Source organism: Podarcis bocagei (assembly GCF_964188305.1).
Source record: "Podarcis bocagei genome assembly, chromosome: 13".
In the NCBI taxonomy this organism is placed as follows: Eukaryota; Metazoa; Chordata; class Lepidosauria; order Squamata; family Lacertidae; genus Podarcis; species Podarcis bocagei.
The window spans coordinates 45,338,056-45,360,017 of NC_138138.1; the positions used below are offsets into that span (position 1 = coordinate 45,338,056).

The 21,962-nt window shown below is 46.2% G+C and overlaps 1 protein-coding gene and 1 long non-coding RNA gene across 6 annotated transcripts in view; one reads left to right on the forward strand and one right to left on the reverse strand.

Annotated features, from left to right (window-relative positions):
- ADCY4 (adenylate cyclase 4) overlaps positions 1-21,962 on the forward strand; it is a 76,692-nt gene that overhangs the window by 48,452 nt on the left and 6,278 nt on the right. For 3 of the 4 annotated variants that reach the window (XM_081167755.1, XM_081167754.1, XM_081167756.1), the window contains exons 13-24: positions 534-620; positions 1,341-1,410; positions 2,407-2,504; positions 4,810-4,894; positions 6,096-6,233; positions 6,343-6,450; positions 6,691-6,875; positions 8,210-8,294; positions 11,850-12,008; positions 13,605-13,754; positions 16,093-16,200; positions 20,045-20,159. In XM_081167755.1, coding sequence (XP_081023881.1) covers positions 534-620; positions 1,341-1,410; positions 2,407-2,504; positions 4,810-4,894; positions 6,096-6,233; positions 6,343-6,450; positions 6,691-6,875; positions 8,210-8,294; positions 11,850-12,008; positions 13,605-13,754; positions 16,093-16,200; positions 20,045-20,159 — 1,388 coding nt within the window. The remainder of the gene's footprint in view (positions 1-533; positions 621-1,340; positions 1,411-2,406; positions 2,505-4,809; positions 4,895-6,095; positions 6,234-6,342; positions 6,451-6,690; positions 6,876-8,209; positions 8,295-11,849; positions 12,009-13,604; positions 13,755-16,092; positions 16,201-20,044; positions 20,160-21,962) is intronic. The other variant, XM_081167757.1, reaches the window with a different exon arrangement.
- LOC308572344 lies at positions 12,421-19,916 on the reverse strand. 2 transcript variants are annotated; one of them, XR_014001738.1, is made up of 2 exons: positions 19,621-19,916; positions 12,421-12,914 (listed from the first exon to the last, which is right to left on the reverse strand). It is a non-coding gene; the product is annotated as an uncharacterized lncRNA (long non-coding RNA). The 2 variants fall into 2 exon arrangements; XR_014001739.1 differs by lacking the exon at positions 19,621-19,916 and adding an exon at positions 17,346-18,720.

Here is a 21,962-nt window from a genome sequence, read left to right on the forward strand (position 1 = left end):
CCAGCAGTGATGAGCTCCAGAGGTTTCTGGACTCCAGCTTCCTTCATCCCTGGCCACTGGCTATGCTGGCTGGGGCTGATGGGAGATGGAGTCTAGCAAAACCCAAAAGGTACCAGATTGTGGAAGGTTGTGCTAAACGCTTCCTAAAGCCCCTCCTATTTCCCGTTGAGTTGAGGGGAGGAATGTTGTTGTGACTTAAGAACCCTGCCAGAAATGGGGGTTGCAAGATGTGCGGACCAGTGTGCCATGGTGATGCCAGGTGACGGACAAGTGAGTGGCCCCACCCATCTCTCAAGATATGGGGGTTGGGAGAAGTGAGGACCTGGCCTGCCAGCTGGTAAAATACCCCCCACTTTCCCATCTTAGATGAAGAAAATTGGGATTCCAGTTGCTTACTCAGTCGTGCCCTCTGCTGTCCATTTGTTTTATTCTCTCTGTTGTGCTGTTTGGGCATTTCATGCTGCGTTTCTTTGATTTCTGTGTGATTCCTCAATTCTCTGCTCGCTCTTTCTCCTCTCCTGGCTGTATTACAGGGGGCGTGTCCCCAGGAGCCCAGATGAAGACCTGGAAGGAGTGGACGAGAAGTTCTTTCAGCTCATCGAACAGCTTAACTCGCAGAAGTGCGTCAGTGAGACTGTGAGAGGGGTGGGGTGGGGAGAGGAAAACGGAGGCCCAGGAGAGAAGGAGGGATAATTACAAAATCAGATGCAACAGAGGAAAGGCCTAGCATGAAATAATGGCACACAAGAGGACATTTGGGTGAGTGCAGCTTGTCACGTCATTGCATTGCAGGAATAAGAGGAGCTGCATCTTCGAAGTTTCTGCTTCCTGCACCACTGCTACAGGAGTCCTGTTTCCTGTTGCAGTGGATCATACATAGCAAGAAAAGCAAAAAAGTAAAGAAAAGGAGCAAAGGAAAAGGAGAGAAGAACCTACCTCTTCTCCTCCAGTCACAAACAGCGCTAGGAACCAGTTCGCCTGCTGTTTGTTTTTACTGAGTTTTTGATATTTCGTTGGCAGCCTCCCAGAGTGGTTGGGGCAACGCAGTCAGATGGGGGGCATATAAATAATAAAATTATTTTATTATTAAATCATTACTATTAACTGTTTCCCAAGCCCTTTACCTATCTACTATTACATGAGATACCCAACGCCTCCCGTATGCTACTACTGTAAAACAACCATGCCCGTCTCCCTGTTTGACTATGAGTTTGTGGGTTGGAAAGGAATCTGGGGCCAAATCTAATCTCCATTTTAAGGAGAGGTACATGGGCGGAAGCAGGTGGGAATGTTGCCCAAGGAAAAATCTCCCATTTTCCCCCTACACTTCTCCCCTGCAGGCAATGGAAGGAATCAGAAGATTTGAATCGCATCACTCTGTACTTCAAGGAAAAATCCCTTGAGAAGGAGGTAAAGGACTTGGGTGCTCTTTTGTTTGTTGAACGCTCCAATATGAAGTCAGGCTCACCCCTACCATTAGGCAGAGTGAGGCTTCAGGTGGCAAATGTAGGAGGGCAGCAGGGGCAGCCCTCCTGTTGTTTCTTGGTACTGAAATAAGATTTGGGATTCACTCCCGCTAGATGTAGTGATGAACGGCAACCTGAACGGCTTTAAAAGAGGATGAGGCTAATTCATGGAGGATGAGGCTAAGAGTGGCTACTAGCCATGACGACTACAATCTGCCTCTGCAGGAGGCTGAAAATGTGGGATTGTAACATAAGCAGTCAAGTACAACACTTCCTGTTTGCCCTGAGCAGACACACAGGGGGAAGTTACTGTAGCCAGGAGGACTTCCTGTCACACCTGTCTGGAGCATCCTCCCCTTGCATGTGAACAGGTAGATGGGTGTGACCCTGGGTGGCCCCATAAAAGGGCTGGTTACGCAGCCATCTTCCCTTCTTCTTTCTCTTGATGCTGTTCTCTTGATGATTTTGCTGTCTGCTGGTTCTCAGCCAGCAGCACATGGGCTCATTTCCCTACATGGGATGAACCCACTCTCTTTTCTGTAACTACAAGCTAAAGTCTGCCTTCAGGGAAAAACTGTGAACTGAATGTAAGTAAACTTCTTATCATTACTTTTAAGAAAAGACTATTGTGTCTTTGTTCTTTTCGAGAGGGAACAAAGGGAATAAACCCAATCTGGACAAACCAGATTGAATTGCTTAAGTAAAGAGATTCAAATGAATCTACCAACTAGTTTCCTGCAATATACTGGGGAATGTACTCTGCTACTGACTCACTAGCGTGAGTGAGGAAAGGTAGTATTTCATCAATATATCCTCTCCTACTATCCACAACATTCCCACAGAAAATGATGCAGAACAAAGTGGGAATGTTGTGCAGAGCAGCCCTTGCCCCTGTTTTCACAGTTGCTCATCCTGGGTTCTCTCTCTTTGCCTTCTCCAGTATCGTCTCTCTGCGCTCCCATCTTTTAATTACTACACAGCCTGCACCTTCCTGGTTTTCCTCTCCAACTTTCTCATCCAGATCCTCGTGGTTTACAAGTAAGCAGGAAGAGGGTGAGGAGAGGATGGGTGGGTGAGTTATTTATGTAGGCAGGACTGGACCCCAAAGCATGTGAAGACTTTGCCTTTTGGGGTTTTGCAAAGCTGGTTACTTTTTTTAAGGGTTCCCCAAGATGACCTGTTTATTGAGCATTCATCCTGATTTGCTTGCACAAAGCTTATGCAGCGGTTAGACTACTTGGCCCACCCGATGCCTCTTTTAATTGTGCATTCATGATGCTCAGGGTGGTATTGGGGTGGTTATATACTGTATTATCCAGCTTTCAATACTGTCTACACCTGCAGAAGTTTGGGGGGAAGAGATACTGTATTGTTTTAAACTGATGCATGTCCCATAACTTTCTGAAATCATGTGTGATTTTAAAATCATAACTGCTCTGGTTTATTTTTCGTACTGCTTTTTGTTGCACGAGAATTCCCCTCCAGGCAGCAAAGGCTGGGGAAGCATTGCAGAACATCTCACAAAGTGAAATGATGTCTGGACCGTCCAGTATAAATCCACCATCAATGACTTGGGGCAACACCTCACCACCCCAGCAGTCCAGAAGGACGCTGCATCCAATTATTATTGAACATTTGTTTTGATTAGTTTGTGGTGGCATTTATAAGACAGTAATATTTGCTTGCAGGGTGTTTAATCATTCGTCCATCCCACAGTTTTCAATGCATTTCCCAATCACTTTTCTAACTACAAAAAGTCTGTTTTTATTTTCAAAGTGGATTTCTTGGGCTTGGGTGACAGAGCACTTTAAACCACTTCCACTGCGCAAACCTGGTATGTGCTTGAATTCCTCCCCCAAGCCATAGAAGGGCCTTACTTGGATTGAGACAGGAATGTGATAAGAGGGGGAGATATCACCCTTTGCTCCTATTGTGCCTGCCTTCCTGGCTGGAATCCTCTCCCCCCCCCCTCACATGCTTTTTGCAGTGGGATGAAAATGGTGTGCAGGCTTTCAGGTTCATCAGAGCTCTTCTTCTGCTTGAGTGATAGCTAATGCAGTGGCGTAGCGTGGGGGGTGCAGGGGGGGCCGGCCGTACCGGCCGCAACATCTGGGGGTTAGGGTTAGGGGGCACAAATCCACGGGTTAGGGGGCGCAAATTACTTGCCTTGCTCCGGGTGCTGACAACCCATGCTACGCCACTGAGCTAATGGTAAACCAAAGCAAACTCCCCATGAAAGTTGTAGAATGGAGATTGTAGAAAAGAGGGTTGGAGGGGAGATGTTCCCTCTGGGCACAATGGAATTCCCCATCTGTCACTTGTAACGGCCTTAATTTGGAAAGAAAGAATTGCTTTTCTTTTTAAGTTGGGCAGCATACCCATAAGTTGTTTACTTGGATATTATGTGTGACAGAGATCTGTGGGGTTTACCTTCTAGTAAGTATGTTTAGGTGTTCACCCCAAATTTGATTAGACCAGGGCTGGGAACCTGTGTGTTTCCAGACATTGGACTACAACTCCCATCATCCTTGGACCATTGGCTGTGTTTTCTGGAGCTGATTGATGGGAGTTGGAGTCCAACAGCATTTTCTTGGGCTAGACTATTTGAGGCAAAAAGCTGCCATGCGGCTGCAACGATCAAAGCCTTGCTTCCCTTTTAAAACATCAAAGCAGGCAGTTCATTTGAATCTAGCACTGACTGGAACCAAGAATGAGTTTCTAGTCCTCATAGAGGCACAGATAAGTCTGGAAACGGTGAGCAGTGCCTTGTGGGAAATGACACACTTGTAGGATGCTGAGTATGCCAAGGGGTGCAAAGCACACTTTAGTACTTTTGTGAATGGGGTTCCAACTGCAAGAAAGGGGATTTCAGCTAAACATTAGAAAGAACCTCCTGACAGCAGGAGCTGTTTAATAGCAGTGGCAGACAGCTTTGGGAAATGATGGACTCTCCCTTGTTAGAAATTTTTAAAGTAGAGCATGAATGGCTACCTATCAGAGATGGGGAACCTGTGGCTCAGTTGGTAGAGCATGAGACTCTTAATCTCAGGGTTGTGGGTTCAAGGCCCACACTGGGCAAAAAGATTCCTGCATTGCAGGGGGTTGGGCTAGATGACCCTTGAAGGCTGGGGCTTGGAGAGCAACACTTGGAGGGCAACAGGCTCTCTATCCCTCCTAACAGCGCATATCCCGTGTCTGAAAGATGCTGGATGACATCTCCTGCATGGCCCATTCCAGCTCTATGGGTCTAATGCCTGGCTCCTTCCCAGAATCAGCAGAAGGGGAACAAAAAGTTTAAATGCAAAATGCATGTTTAGTTGCCTTGTCTGCTCTTTCCATCCAGGACAGAAGCATTGGGGATATCCTATGGAATTTCCTTCTTCCTCTTTTTCCTCCTCCTCCTCACCTGTTTTGCAGGCCACCTGGCAGTAAGTCGAGCTGATTTTACTTCTCAATCCCCGCCCCCCCCCATTGTTATGTACTGAAGTTCTCACCCTGGGCCAGCAGGGGGATACTGTAGATAGTTCAGTTCCACATATGCAAAATAAGGGATCGAAAGTGACGTTCAGTGACTGGATAGTTACAGAAAGTTGTTACAGTTGTGTTGTAGTGGAGCTCTATATAAGCAGGCTGGCTGAACCCTTCAGTTCAGTTCTGTTCTGACCTGTGAATAAACAAGAGCTGTTTGGAGAATCGCTGTGTCGTCTGATATGTTCACCCACAACCTAACACCCATCATGCAACTTTCCCAGCATCCCTAAGGAATGTGGGATGCAGCCCATCTAGTCAACCCATTGGCCCATCTAGCTCAGTATCGCTGACACTAGCTGTCAGCAGTTTCAGCTGGGGCGTTTTTCTCTGGATGGAGGGAGGAATAGATGGATGCCGTGGAACAAATCACAGGACCTGAGCTATGGCCCTTTGCCACTTCTCTTTTTTTTCTGGGCTGTCAGAGCACGGATATGATGAAACATTGTGGTTGGAGGATTCCTGGGGCCCTGCTGCTGCTACAAGGAGCTTAGTAGCCCTGCTTGCAGGAGTTATTTATAGGGTTGAAGTTTGGAACTGTATTGCCCATGCTAAGAGAGGACACCATTGAGAGGAAGCAAAACGGCTTGACCTCAGCTGTTTTCTGCCAGCAGGATTCTTCGATCAAAATTAGCCGCCTGTGAAACCAGCAGAGCGGAAGAGGTTTTAAGGTGCAAAAGCAGGGGGTGAGGGACTCCTGTGTTTGCTGCCCACACTGTGCTTTGTGTCACCTTACTGCAGAGTTGGGGAACCTATTTTATTTTAAGCCCACCTCCCTATCCTCCATCCAGCAGGAGGCGCTACCAGAATGCAAGGACACAGCCAGGCAAAGCGATGCATCTGGTTGGCCACTGCGAGAACAGGATGCTGCGCTAGGTGGGCGATCCAGCAGGCTTTTATTATGCCCTTAATAGAGCTTATGAAATCGGCACAACCCAATTTTGCTCCATTATGTTTAGGTGGCTCCTAAGATGCAATAGAAACTCATAGCTATCTGATTAAGAATCTAACGTTAGGAGCAATTAGAGGGTGGAGAAATAAGAAAAAGGGATAACAGGTGTTCTTGACTCTTTCTTCGCCCCACTCCTTCTTTTGCACCAGAAGTGCTTCCTGAAAGGTCCAAAAGTCTTATCCTGGGTCCCGGCCATCTCAGACAGCATCTGCACCCAGCCGTGGCTGCGAGTCTCTCTGGGCATCACCACCATCCTGGTGGTCCTCACCATGGCTGTGCTGAATTTGGTAGGAGACATTTTTTGGCTCAGTGCTACTCATGTGTCGCCAACCTGTGCCTCGCCTTATCCCTTCTAAAACTCTCCTTCTCTCTCTCCTTTCCTGGGTGGATTATTAGTTCTTCATGCCAGAGACGTCCTGCTTTTCGAAAGCTCAGAATTTGACTACGGGGGGCTTGAACGCCACACAAGAGTTTGCTCGCTTTAACTCGCTCTTCAGTGTGCCAGTAAGTATGTAACCCAGGTATAGGCAAACTGGACCCTCCAAATATTTTGAGACTACAATTCCCATCATCCCTGACCACTGGTCCTGTTAGCTAGGGATGATGGGAGTTGTAGTCACAAAACATCTGGAGGGCCAAGTTTGCCTTCGGATGCAATTGTTTATCCCTAGCTGTTGCTGATGAGGTTTAGCCCTCTATTTGAACCACTTTGTTTTCTACTGCCCTGCTCTCTTCCCCCTCCAGTATTACATCTACTGCTGCATCTTGGGGTTCCTCTCGTGCTCCCTCTTCCTGCACATGAACTTTGAGCTCAAGCTCACCATGCTGACCCTCTGCCTCATTGTCTACAATGTGCTGTTCCTCCACACCCACTCGTGGCTCTCCGACTGCTACGTCTCCCGCCTCTACCCCAACCAGACAGCTCTCAGGTAACTAGTCCTCATGGAACTGGCCTGGCATAAAGGCAGAAACCAAGTGGAGACTACCCAAGCCATTTGCAACGTTAGCGAGGATCTTTTTTGAGTGAGTGTCATGGGTGCTGCTCCCTCTGGACTCCATCTCCTCCCCCTCCCCCAGAGTAAGAAATAGAGAAGGGTGCACAGTGCTTTTGGGGGGGACACAGGGGTACACATACCCCTAAACATTTTGTGAATCTAAGTTTGGCCTCATTGAGGGGCAGTATTTCAATATGAGTAGGGAAATGAGAGTACCCCTAAACATTTTTTTTTGAAAAAGGACTAAGTGTGCATATACACTCCATCTCTCCAATTGATCTGGGTTGGTTACGGCACGATCAGTCTGCTTGATGAACACATGAGAGCTGAAAGTGGAAGCGGGAAATAGAGCCACTCTACCAACTTCCTCCTTCAGCTCTATGTACCGTATTTTGCGCCCCATAGGACGCTCCGGCCCATAGGACGCACCTAGTTTTTTGGGGGGGAAATAAAGAAATTCCCCCCCCCCAGGTGCAGGGCTGGAAGAACCAGGTCGGGGAACAGCGGGAAGGCGCGCTCTGCCTCCCCGCTGTCCCCCGAGCTTGTGGGGCTGGCTATGGGGAGAAGTGTGCTGATCCTGGGACTGCAGGCAGCTCTGCGCGGCCACCGGGAGCGGGGTGGGACTTCGCGACCGGCTCCCGGTGGCCGCGCAGAGCTGCGCTGAGCCGGGGACTGCATGCAGCTCTGCGCGGCCATCCGGAGCTGGGCGGGACTTCGCGCCCCGCTCCCGGTGGCCGCGCAGAGCTGCCCTGATCCCGGGACTGCAGGCAGCTCTGCGCAACCCTCGGAGCCGGTCTCCCGAGGGTTGCGCAGAGCTTCCTGAAGCCTGCATTCGCCCCATAGGACGCACACACATTTCCCCTTCATTTTTGGAGGGGAAAAAGTGCGTCCTATAGGGCGAAAAATACGGTACTTTTCAAGGGAGGAAAAAGTCGCCACCTCAAGGGGCTGTATGTGCTTGTGTTTAAAAACTTTGCAGGCACCAGGGGAAAGCCTTAAAGGCACTATTGCATCTGTGGGCACCGTCTTGACAACTCCTGGTGTAATTTCTCCAGAAGCAGCCCCTCCTGACCGACCCTAAATAAGATGACTCGCCCTTGTTCCTGTGAATCATGCCTGAGGAGAGTGCTTCTTATTGTAGCTTCCCACTGACATATTTGGTTCAGATGTGAGACCTCGAGGATTATGGGAGAGGGTTGACTCAAAAGTGATGTTCTCTTCTTCCCCTTCTTCTTCTTCTCTTCCCCGCCCCCCCCCCCCGCCTCTAGACCTGGGGTGCTGAAGGAGCCTAAGGTGATGGGAGCATTCTCGTTCTTCGTCTTCTTCTTCACCCTTTTGGCTCTGGCCAGGCAGGTAAATTGGTTTCCTATCAGCCCTGAAGAAAGCGAGTGTCCATTTCAAGAAGAGCTCATTTCTCTGTCCTTCATATGTTCTCCACAATTATCAATGTATACAGCTTACTATTAACTTTTTTAAAAAAGGAGATGTGGAGATCACGCTCTATACTGCCAGGCTTCCAATCAAACAAGACAACAGCAGGAAAGGGAAATGGATTGGGAGGGATGAGGAAGTAAGCAAGCTCAAGTTCAAGTTCTTAGCCCAAGCTTTCAAAGACTGGGTGGAAAAGTTCAAGGAGGTTTCCCAGTTGTATTGTTGGGGTGGTCCTTCATCCCATCTACCTCCTTCCCTTACTGCAACCATAATGTAATAACTTATGCTAGGTAAGAGTTGGTGGAGGGTGGGTTCTGGCTTTCTGGCCAGAATTGCCTGCATGTCTTCCATGGAACAACTTGTGCATTGCAGAGGATTGTCTGTGCATTGTCCTATATGGGCTGCGAGGCATAAGCAATTTTGCAGGCGAAGGATGGCATTATTTAGGTATTGCATCCTTCGCAACCATCTGCTGTGGGTTGGGTGCCTGTTTGCTTTGCTGTGCCATGCAAGAAACCACTGTATCCTGTGTCGCCTTCTAGGTCATCTCTCTCTTTCTCTTCTCTCTCTCTCTCTCCCCCCCCCCATCTCAGCCCCAGCAACTTCCCCTTCTGATTGTGGTTTGATTGTTTGCGGTCCATGCCTATGCTAGTCAAGCAGGGTTTGACAGCGGTAGAAGTGGTAGAAGTGGGAAAGAACAGTGAAGGAGGCCACAGCAGCACTATGCACTTAAATCACTAAAATGCTACTTTAAACACTCATGGCTCCCCCCAAAGAATCCTGGGAATTGTAGTTTTCTAGGGGTGCTGAAAGTTGTTAGGAGACCCCTAATCTCACAGAGCTAAATTTCCCAGAGTTCTCAGAGTTCCTAGAGTTAGAGATAGTTAAACTACTCTGGGAATTGTAGCTCTGTGATTAATTGTAGCTCTCAGCACCCTTAACAAGCTACAGTTCCCATGATTCATGGAGGGAGGGTTATTTAAAGTGGTATAACAGCATTTCTGTGCGCTGCTCTGGTTTGCCAGAAGCGACTTAGTCATGCTGGCCACATGACCTGGAAGCTGCACACCGGCTCCCTCGGCCAATAAAGCGAGATGAGCACTGCAACCCCAGAGTCGGTCCTGACTGGACCTAATGGTCAGGGGTCCCTTTACCTTTACCCTTAACAGCATTTTAAGTGGAAGGTCCAGGTAGAGACTCTTATCTTTCTGCCCAAGGTGTGGTTTTCTCACTTTGCATATTTGATTTGGGAAAGAAGTGCAGCTCAATGGAATTACTTTTCTTCATGTGATTTTGTTTGTTTGTTAGGGAAGGGTTTTTGCAGCAAGTCAAGATTCACTCTCTGATATCTTCAGATGGGACTGGGAAAGGTTTCCAGCCTAGAATTATGGTGAGCGGTTGCCAGTCAGAATTTACAGGACTGAAGTAGATGGACTGACTTGGAATAGGCAGAGGTTTAGTGGTCTAGTGTCTCAATAGAGTATCTTCTAGGAGAACCTTTTAGCCACTGAGAAAAAATCTTTTCACCATTTGTGCTGAGCCAATCAGAGTGAAAGGAGGAGAGACAGCCACTCAGGATTGGCTCCTAGGGTCACTCTGGAGGAGGCATGTAGGAAGCGACTTGTTCCGTATGCTCCAAAATTGAGCTTTCGGAGCAATGAAAAGACGCAGTTCTTCCGTTTCAAGAGAATGGTGTGCAAGTTCTGGAGCATCAGGGAAACCACAACTTAAATCACTCCAAAAGAAGATATTGAATATGATAGCCATCTTCAAATATCGAAAGGGCTGTCACATGGAAGTTGCAGCAAACCTGTTTTCTCATGCTCCAGAGGAAAGCATCCGCACCAATGAATCCAGATTACAAAAAGGAGATCCCGACTAAACATTCGGAAGAACTTCCTGACAGCCAGAGCTGTTCAAAAGTAGAATGGACTACCTCGAAAGGTGGTGGAATGTGGATGGCCATCTGTCAAGGTTTCTTTAGTTGTGCTTCCCTTCCAATTCTATGATTCTCTTCTCTTCTGTTGCATGTGGAGTGTTCCACATAATTTCCCTGTGTATGTGCACAGATCTAGCTGAAAGGCAACACGTGAGGATCTGTGTTGATTATTGCAATGCATCACAAATTATTATCATCTCATTATGAGAATATTGTATACTCCTAGAAGGGTGTGTGCCAGTGGGCATGTCTGTGACTAACATGAAGGGGCACTTCACTTATGAGTTTGCTGCTACACTAAGGGCCAGCCCACCCAGCGGGCAAGGTGAGGCAACCGCCTCAGGCGGCAGGATCTACAGGGGCAGCAGATCTGGCCTCCAAGGAATGGATTGCTTGCTGCTGCTGCTGTGGTGGCAGAGATGCCAGCTCTGCTACCTCTTTGGCAGCCTCCCAGTGCCATCTCTACAGTGGCCTCTTGGTGAATAGAAGACACTGCAGGTCCCCTCCTGCCCTTGTTCACAATGTAGATCTTCACTCATCCCTTTTTCCCTGGTGGCAGTGGAGAGGGGGGTGCGTGCCATTTTGTGGTGTCAAAATGTATAGGCCCATCCCTGACTACACCACTGGGTATAAGGCAATTTCCTATGTTTCTCTGTAGCACTGGGTGAGGTTTCAGGTTTACTCCATATTTAAAAGCGAATCAAGCTGGCACGACTTTTTGCTGAGTGCTGGGAAGCGCATAGCAAACCTGAAAGAGCGTCTCCACCCCCATCGTTCAGCCCAAACACTGAGGTCCAGCTCTGAGGGCCTTCTGGCAGTTATTTCCCTGTGGGAAGCGAAGTTACAGGGAACCAGGCATATAGGGCCTTTTTGGTAATGGCACCCACCCTGAGGAATGCCCTCCCATCAGATGTCAAAGAAATAAACATCTGACTTTTAGAAGACATTTGAAAGCAGCCCTGTTTAGGGAAGTTTTTAATGTTTGATGTTTTAAAGGTAAAGGTAAAGGGACACCTGACAATTAAGTCCAGTTGCGAACGACTCTGGGGTTGCGTGCTCATCTCGCTTTAAAGGCCAAGGGAGCCGGCGTTTGTCCGCTTCTGCAGACAGTTTTTATGGGTCATGTGGCCAGCATGACTAAGCTGCTTCTGGCAGAACCAGAGCAGTGCATGGAAACGTCGTTTACCTTCCAGCCAGAGCGATACCTATTTATCTACTTGCACTGTGTGCTTTCGAACTGCTAGGTTGGCAGAAGCTAGGACTGAACAACGGGAGCTCACCCTGTCGTGGGGATTTGAACCGCCAACCTTTCGATCAGCAAGCCTCAGTGGTTTAACCCACAGCGCCACTCGCATCCCTATGTTTTACTGTGTTTTTAATACTCTGTTGGGAGCAGCCCAGAGTAGCTGGGGAAACCCAGCCGGACAGGTGGAGTATTAATAATAAATTATTATTAATAATATCATAGGGGTATCCTTCAGCTTTCCCCTCCCTTCCTAATCCCCCTTTGTCTTTCTCTCCCCATCCCTGTCTCTCAGAACGAATATTACTGCCGTCTAGATTTCCTCTGGAAGAAGAAGTTCAAGGAAGAACGTGAGGAGATTGAAACCATGGAGAACCTCAACCGTGTCTTGCTGGAGAATGTGCTTCCCGCTGACGTAGCTCAGCAGTTCATTCGCCAGAACCGGCGCAATGAGGTGAGTCTTGAAGCTTGATGGCCAAAGACCCAAGGGGAGACGACTTGTGAAAGGAGGTCTTACTAAAGGGCCCACTATGGGAGAAGAAATAAAGGGGTGTCTAAGCCAAGGACCAGAAATGCTTTGGTACTGAATCAGTCCAATCCAAAGAGAAAATCAGTGGAGGTATTAACCCTCTTTGCTGTACGAGTGACTAGGTTGCAGTGCTTATCACTGCATTTCAAGAGGAGGTCGACGAAAATTTAATATTTAGGTCAATTGCAAACTTACAGATATCGAAACTCTGCATAACCTCAAAAAAATCACTCTGTGATAATTTCCAAAACTTCAGACTGGGTCCTGAACAAATAAAAAAATGAAATGTAAATATTATTTTCCTGAAGATAATAAATGAGGTGAGGACCCAACTGCAGTTTGTTTGTTTATTTATTTAGTTGGCAAGATTGAAGTGTCACTGTATCAAAAAAAATATGTGGTTTGCATGAAATAGTTTAGAACAGCCATTTAAAAATAGCTTTTGGTTGTCACTAGAATGACAGTAACACAGATGGTCTTTTCCATTGAGAATTCAACTGGCAAAATTGTATCTGGCATTGATGGAGAAGCTGACTCATAATGTAAGCAGACATGTATGGAAATGTGTGGTTTCCATTTCTGACTTAAAAAAAGATTCTACCTCTGAAGCTTTAAAACCCTCTGCTTCATATGCTGGTTTTTTGAAGAGACTCTGTGAATTGACATGACTTGTTCCTCTTTTTCTTTTCATGAATTCTGTATACAGATATGATACATAATCTCTGTACTTGTATGATTTTCTTTCTTTCTTTCTTTCTTTCTTTCTTTCTTTCTTTCTTTCTTTCTTTCTTTCTTTCTTTCCAATTTCATTGAAAAACTATAGAGACAGATCTATAGATACAGATATAATAAATCATATAGCCAAATACAGAATTTCACAATAAATCTGATTTCGGAATTCCATCAAGCCATAGCATTTTGTCAGCATTTTGCCTTCAATGTATTCAATGCAATATTTATTTTATGCGATAAGAATTCACATATTCTGTATGTTGCCCCCTGTTACCTCCCACTACTCACCCTAGAGGAAAGAGTTGGTTATTATAAGGTTGCTTGAGACCACTACATGCCCAAATGCTGGAGCAGTGGCTGGAGTATAGGACTTGGGAGACAAAGGCTGAAGCCTCCACTCTAGGGCCCGTCACTCAGTCTGACCTACCTCACAGGGCTGTTGAGAGGATAAAACGGAGAGAGGGGAGAACAGTGGCGTAGCGTGGGGGTGCAGGGGGGCTGGCCGCACCGGGTGCAACATCTGGGGGTTAGGGGGCGCAAATCCACGGGTTAGGGGGCGCAAATCCACGGGTTAGGGGGCGCAAATTACTTGCCTTGCCCCGGGTGCTGACAACCCATGCTACGCCACTGGGGGAGAATTATGTTTTGTGCACCACCATGAGCTCATTGATAAATGTATAAATGAACAGATTGGGTGGGTGGGGAATTTGACTCAATGTCATAAATTTTTAAGGGTTGTCCTGCCTGCTGAGGTCTGATAATGCCCTCCACCCCACCTTTCTCCCCTAGCAGGATCTTTACCACCAGTCTTATGACTGCGTCTGTGTCCTCTTCGCCTCCATCCCAGACTTCAAAGAATTTTACTCTGAATCGAATGTAAACCATGAAGGACTCGAATGCCTTCGGCTACTCAACGAGATCATAGCCGACTTTGATGAGGTATCAGGAGTTATAGTCTTCATTTAAATGTTGTTGCTATTGTTGCTTAAACAGCTTTCCTTTTCTAAATTTTTTAAATTTGATTTTACAAGTGTAGAGTTACAACAATATGAAATAGATTTCCTATATAGAGATTACTCCGAATCTCTGGGCTTCCCACCTTCCCTTCCATGGGTCCTATTGTCAACCTTTTCAACTGCATATTCTCCAGTGATCCATATTTTATGCCTCTCCATTTTGTCCATAATATTTGCTACATTACAAGTGCTATTGCAATCCTGCTAATGTCTTCATCTGCTAACAGTGGTCTCCCAGGTAAATTATATTCTGCCTGCCCCTTCCACTTCCTAGCTATCATAATCCGTGCAGCTGTCAATAAATTTGTGAGCAAGTCCTTCATAGCCTGCGAACCTTCCACCCCATCGTAAATTGATAATAATGCTACCTCTGGACTTTTGGTCAGCTTTAACCCAGTGATTTCTGTTATCTCCTTAAACACCCTTTGCCAAAAAATTGTACATATTTACAGCCCCACCACATGTGAACATAATTTCCTGTTTCCTGGCATCTCCTCCAACATAACACTGAATATCCCTTGTTTATTTGATTTAATCTGACTGGTGTTAAATACCATCTCCAAACTAATTTATAATGATTTTATTTTATTCTTATAGACAAACATTTTCAATGTACGTTTCTCCCATATGGGATGTGGGAATGTGCTCTAAGTGACCTAAGCATCATAACATTGCCATTCTCTTCTCCCTCCTTTACGTCCTATGGTGTGGAAGTGATCACAGACAAAATTCTGGACTAGATGGAACAGTCTTCCCCAACCTGATGCCCTCCAGATACTGTCAAACTGCAGCTCCCATCAGCTCCAACCATCAGGGCTTATATGCTGCCTATTCGCCAAAACTTCTGATTGTAGAAGTTGATGGGAGCTGACATCCAAAGTGCCTAGAGGAAACGTTTGCTGGGGGAGGTTGAGAAAGACTTTTGATGTGATCCAACAAGATGTTGAGATGCCTCCCACCTGCCTGGAAGTGGGTGCCTATGTTTCCACAGTAAAAACAGAGTTTCATGTCCAACCACAAAAGTTACAGACTTTCTGTTGACAAAAAGGATGTGCCACTCGATAAGCAACTTTTGGTAATAGGATAAAAATATGTGTTGAAGTGCCAAATACTTTTAGTCATGTTGTGGGATAATTCTTATATTGGTTGCTTTTGTCATACAACCTGCATATATTTTAAAATAACACTTTTTCTTCTGTTTTTTCTTTCAAAGAGGAAATCTAAAAGTTCCCTTTCCCTCCCATATATTATGTTTTTATCAGCATTGCTGGAAAGATGATGAGAATGGTTAGGAGACCCCTCCCAGAGTTACAATTCCAAGTGCCCATCCCAAACTACAGTTCCCTGAATTCTTTGGAAGAAATGCATGACTACTAAAGTGGTATAAAAGTGTTTTAAATAATGCAACCTGTTTTACTGCTCTTTGCCACCTCTGCTACACTAAAAAAAACACCGTCAGCCCCAGAGGATGAACATTTGTAGGAACTGCAAACAACCTATCAATTCCCTTTTCCCTATGGCCACTGCTCTGATCAAAATCCCCCCCACACCCTGCCCCTCCGCTAAGTGAAGTGTTTTGCAATAAACAAGTTGTCTGGGTCACCAGGAGTGGAACAGATGAGGAGAGGAGAGAGCTGAACCACCTCTCATTCACACTTTCCCACCTGAAGCCCTTAAAGTTGTCCCTCTCAGGGTCACTCCCAACACTACAATTCTATGATTCTTTCACAGGATTGAAAGTGTGGATGTGATCGTAACATTCTGGACTAGATAGATTTTTCCAACTTGGTGTCCTCCAGATATTGTTGTCCGCATTAGCACCCGTTAGCCCCAGTCATCATAGCTAAGGGTCAGGGCTTATACAGTGGTACCTCAGGTTACATACGCTTCAGGTTGCATACGCTTCAGGTTACAGACTCCGCTAACCCAGAAATAGTGCTTCAGGTTAAGAACTTTGCTTCAGGATGAGAACAGAAATCGTGCAGCGGCAGCAGGAGGCCCCATTAGCTAAAGTGGTGCTTCAGGTTAAGAACAGTTTCAGGTTAAGTACGGACCTCCGGAACGAATTAAGTACTTAACCCGAGGTACCACTGCATACTGCTCTTACGCCCCAATGCCTTCCGATGATGGCAGTTGATAGGAGTTGCCATCCAAAATGTCTGAGGGGAAACCGTGTTGGCAAAGGCTGTTGTGATCCAACAGGAATGTTCTCAAGTTGATAACCATTGAAACAAGCCTTCTTCTTGTCTCTGTTTCAACAGCTCCTCCTGAAGCCCAAATTCAGTGGGGTGGAGAAGATTAAGACCATTGGCAGCACTTACATGGCAGCCACTGGCTTAAATGTGGTGGCTGGACAGGATAACCAACAGGTGAGACCCTCCTTTCTTTGGCATGACTCTTCTGTTCACAAATCTGCCTGTGGCACCCTGATCCCATACTCCTCAACCCAGTCAGATTGGGGGGGGGGGTACAAATATAACAACAACAACAACCTGTCCTGGTAACTGGAAACATCCCATTTTTTCGTACAAGAGCATGGCGGCCATTTTGGGGCACTGTGCTCTCAGGCAATAGCATGGTCCCAAAGAAAGCACATCCTGGGGGCTGCAATCTTGCAAGGGTCATGTGACTCACATGGGAGTGCACCCCCAGAAGATGTGCATCCCGGTTTTTGACACTTCCAGGTTGGAGGGTATGTGTTCCCATGGCGTGGCTCCGCAAGACCAATTACACTCATGTTAACTATGTACACAGTGGGTGTGGCTCTCATGAACCCAGTAGTGCCATTGAGGTTGCCCTTCAATGTGCATGAACCCTCCCCTGCTCTTTCGTTATGAAGTTGTGAGGGTAGTTACCTCTTTGACCCTTGATAGGTACATCGTAGTGCTGAAGGAGAAACTTGGAAGGCTGACATTCTTTCCCATTGCCTCTCTGAGCTCCATGTACTTTTCAAGACATATTACAGTGGTACCTCGGGTTACATACGCTTCAGGTTACAGACGCTTCAGGTTACAGACTCCTCTAACCCAGAAATAGTGCTTCAGGTTAAGAACTTTGCTTCAGGATGAGAACAGAAATCGTGCTCCGGCGATGCAGAGGTGGTGGGAGGCCCCATTAGCTAAAGTCTGCTTCAGGTTAAGAACAATTTCAGTTTAAGAACGGACCTTCGGAACGAATTAAGTACTTAACCCGAGGTACCACTGTAATTCTGTTGGATCTGGAATCTGTTGGATAGAATCAAAGAATCATAGAATTTGTGGGAAGGTTTACTTTAGCAGAGTTAAACAAACCTCTTTATAAGTTTATGCAGCGATCAGCTTGTTCCTGACTCCTCTGAGTTCTACTAATAAAAATGTGTTCCTGGTTAAAAGTCCCTTTGAATCCCTCTTAAAGAGTACACACACAAATCTGATTCATGTTAATATAAAACTATTTTACTCTCAGATTCATTCAGGTTTACAGAACTGTACCTGAAGGCAGGCTTAGGTTACATAACAAGCAAATAAAACTATACCAGAGGGAAGTTGGTCCTGAGGTGACTGCAACTGAGCAGTTATCTTTCAAAACTACCAGCAACTGACAAACTGGTTGTCACAGCAACTGGTTAGAACATGGAGGCCGTTAGTCCTCTGTCTGAATGTTGCACTTGACTGCACCTTTACATCCCACATACCCCTTCTCAGGCAGTACAACATTAACAAAAGTACACAACTTTAATAAATCACCCAGAGTCCCAGCTTTACACATAGATTCTGGAAACTTTCTTTTGGCAGGGGCTTTGTAAGGCTGTCAGCAGTCATCTCTTTGATGCTGCAATAAAATAGTTCCACAAGTCCACTCTGAATCATTTCACGAATGTAGTGGTACTTCACCCCAATATGCTTAGTTCTTGTGTGGAACTTCTTACTCAGAGATAGCTTCATGCAACTTTGATTATCCTCTAGCAGCTTAACAGGTACCTTGCTCACCAACCCAAAGTCCTTAATGAGTTGATCCAGCCAGGCAACCTCTCTGCATGCTTCTGTAGCTGCAATATACCTTCCCACAGAATTGTAGTGTTGGAAGGGATCTTGAGTTTCAGCAAGTCCAACCCCTGCAATGAAGGAATCTCAGCTTGATCATACATGACAGATGGCCACCTAATATCTGAAGAAGAAGAAGAAGAAGAAGAAGAAGAAGAAGAAGAAGAAGAGGAGGAGGAGGAGTTTGGATTTGATATCCCGCCTTTCACTCCCTTTAAGGAGTCTCAAAGCGGCTAACATTCTCCTTTCCCTTCCTCCCCCACAACAAACACTCTGTGAGGTGAGTGGGGCTGAGAGACTTCAAAGAAGTGTGACTAGCCCAAGGTCACCCAACAGCTGCATGTGGAGGAGCGGGGAATCAAACCCGGTTCACCAGATTACGAGACTATCGCTCTTAACCACTACACCACACTGGCTCTCATCTGCTTAGATTCCGTAGAAAAGCAAAGTGACCAGAGTTTGTAACACCAGTGGCACTTGTTTAAAAATCTAAAAGTGCTCATAGGCCTCAGAAGACAGGCCTCCTGACAAGGTCAACATCTTCATTTCATTGTTTGGGGGCTAGAGAACCCCCAATTTTCTAACGCTTCCACAGCTTTCCTTGGTCCTTGGTCCCTTGATTGATTTTATATACTTGAGTTCACTGCAACCAAATTCCAAGGTTGTGTTGTCTCCCTCCTGCTGGGAAGTTAGTGTCTTTGTTCCCACAGCTTAATGAAAATAATGAAAATGCAGTTTCATGTCAAACCACAAAACCGGCTTTCCGCTTGACACAAATGATGTGTAGCTTGGTAAATAACTTCCGCAGATATGATCAAAATATGCTTTGCTGTACCAAAACCAATAGGCGTTTTTGTGAGATGATGATTATTTGTTGCCTTTGTATGTATTTGAAATAATATGTGTGTGTGTGTGTGTGTGTGTGTGTGTGTGTGTGTGTGTGTGTATATATATATATATATATATATATGATTTTTTTACCCCCCTCCCATGCATCACAACCCATATCAATCCATCAATCAAAGAGAGTTTTAACCAAATGCTATAACAATTTCCTTACCATTTGACAAACTGCAAATCTCAACGTGCAGCATACAACAATTACACAACACAAGATGTCAAGGGTTTAACACAAGGGAATCAGAGTTCAAAAGTATCATCTGCTAACTCATCCCCAGCTAAACTTCCGTTAGACCTCTGAATCTCCAGCACAACTTCTTGCAATATTGTCTAACTCTCCGTTTGTTATCTTTCTTGCGACCAGAGCATAAAGCCCCACTTTATACGTCACGAAACAGTTAGTGTAACCCAGAAGAAAGTGAGCTGTTTCTGCCGCAGTAAACCTGCTTCCAGGAATTAGTGAAGGTTTCAGGAATTCAGGCCACATATACAGATTCTGTCATCATATGAAACCCTATTTTAGCGGCCATCCAAGACTTTTGTGGGTATCATCTGAAATGCTCTATTTTCAGAAATGGGCACCATGGTGAGAATATGGCTACATTGCTGGAACACAGTGCCATATCAGCATTGACACTACATACACAAACACCCCCTCTTTTTCTGTTTTGTAACAATGCATGTTTGCTGAATTGGTTCCTGTTCTGGAGATAATCACAAAGAATATGAGGGTAGTTTGTTTTTTTGTTTTTCTGCTGTCGTTTACACTTCGTTTTTTCTTTGGGCCATGCTATACAAACCTGTCGATTCAACTCTGCACAAACTGCCATTGACAGGGTTCACACAAGTCCCTGAGCCAGTCCGTACCCATGTATGAAATATCTCATCCTCTTCAACCCAGTGCTGGCGATGTCTGAGGAGTGCCTCACTCGACATCAGTCTGTCCTGTGAACAGCACGAATTGGAGTGGTCCTTGCCGCCTCAGTCCTGATTCAGCCAATTGGGATGGCCGCCAATGGAGACAATTCCAGAAGGGGAAGAAGCCAACAGCTGTTAGTTTCAGCCAGTCCAACAGCTTTGTTGTCTCAAGGCTGAGGACTTATTTCTCCGAGTCAGAGGAAGCCAGGTGGAATGTCAGTCAACTTTTCTTGTTGTCTGAATTTGTATGGTCTGTTTTTTTAAAAAACACTGTATCAGTGAGGCTCCTCTTAGTAATTACGGGTTGCATCTTTAATTTTGCCTTCACCTATTGACACATGTTTTTCTTTTCCTTTCTGGGTGGTCCCTACAGGACACTGAGCGGAGCTACACCCACCTGGGGACGATGGTGGAATTTGCCATGGCTCTGGCGGCCAAGCTAGACATGATCAACAAACACTCTTTCAACAGTTTCAAGCTTCGTGTGGGTGAGTGAGACGAGTGGGAGCTGAGAAGACTCCTCTTCAAATATCACCTCAGTCAGAGGCGCCAACTTGTGATGGAGGTTGGGGCAGGGGCAACATCGCGTGTGTGGCATTGCATGTGATGTCAAATGCATGACATCATGACATCGTGTCAGGACATCAGAGGAGCCAGGGGGCAGAGCCGAGCATGGTAGCAGTATGCCTTCAATGGCCAGAGGTGGCTCCTCTTTCGCCTCCTTCTGCCACCTCCACCGGCCTTGGGCTGTTTTCCCCTCCTTCCCCTCTGTGGCAGGAGGAGGAGGAGTTGGCCACTGATGCCCTGCCACACACAGCTCTGCACTTGGCCCTGATTTTTTTTAGAAGAAGAAAAAGAAGAGTTTGGATTTGATATCCGCTTTATCACTACCCGAAGGAGTCTCAAAGCGGCTAACATTCTCCTTTCCCTTCCTCCCCCACAACAAACACTCTGTGAGGTGAATGGGGCTGAGAGACTTCAAAGAAGTGTGACTGGCCCAAGGTCACCCAGCAGCTGCATGTGGAGGAGCGGAGACGCGAACCCGGTTCCCCAGATTACGAGACTACCACTCTTAACCACTACACCACACTGGCTCTCAAGGGCGGTGGGACTACCCAGACGGCCCCTTCTGCCAATCTTAGCCCCCCATATGATCTGTAGGGAAGGGTCTTTCGAGTCTTGGGAATGGTTCCTACCATGTGAATCACAGTTAGAGAACCTGTGACCTCCCAAATGCTGTTGGCTCCCTCAGCAGCAGCCAACATGAACAGTGGTCAGTGTTAAGTAGATCTACTCTGAAGTAATAATTATCCAGGCACCATGAGGATCCTCTGGGACTATAGCTTAATGCAGACACCCCCAACCAGCGGCCCTCCAGATGTTTTGGCCTACAACTCCCATGATCCCTAGCTAACAGGACCAGTGGTCAAGGATGATGGGAATTGTAGTCCAAAATATCTGGAGAGCCGAAGGTTGGGGATGCCTGGCTTAATGTATAAGGAAGGTATAAACTTACGGTAATAGTCTGAGATGACAAGAGTCATAGTCAGGCAACACATGGTGGTTCCCCAGCCTCGCTCTAAATACTAGACGTTTTGTGAGCCAGCACTAATACAAAAAACACACCCAGATCACGAGACTACTACTCTTAACCACTACACCACACTGGCTCTCTAACATGGGGGGCCTGGCCCCCCAAAACAATTATTGCCCCCCCAAAGGGTTGAACCCCAGGAATTTGCACCCCTGACCCCAGCCATGAATTCAGCATGAGACAGAGATAAATTATTACGTTTGATAAAGACAAACATAGTATGCATGTGTGTGTGTGTGTGTGTGTGTGTATGTGTATATATATATATATATATACACACAGAGAGAGAGAGAGAGAGAGAGAGAGAGAGAGAGAGAGAGAGAGAGAGAGACATTTATATAGCATTTAAATGCACTTATTTTTCTCTTTGATGAGTTGTTGTTGATTTATTTATCATTCACTCTCCGGTCCCAGAGAGGGTTACAGCACTAAAACCAATCTGCAGCAATTTACAACCATACAATTAGGTGGCTCCTAAAAATATACACCTGCAAGCGTGGAAAGCCAGGGTAAAGAGGCATGTCTTCAGCATTCTCTGAAAGCTGTATAATGAAGGCTCCAGATGCACCATTGTGGAGAGGGAGTTCCACATCTATGGGGCTGCCACAGAGAATGTCCTCTCCTTTGCTGCCTTGAGGATAGAGGAACTACCAACGGGGTTCCCTCTGTCAAACTCAACACCTGAGAGGGTCTTTAG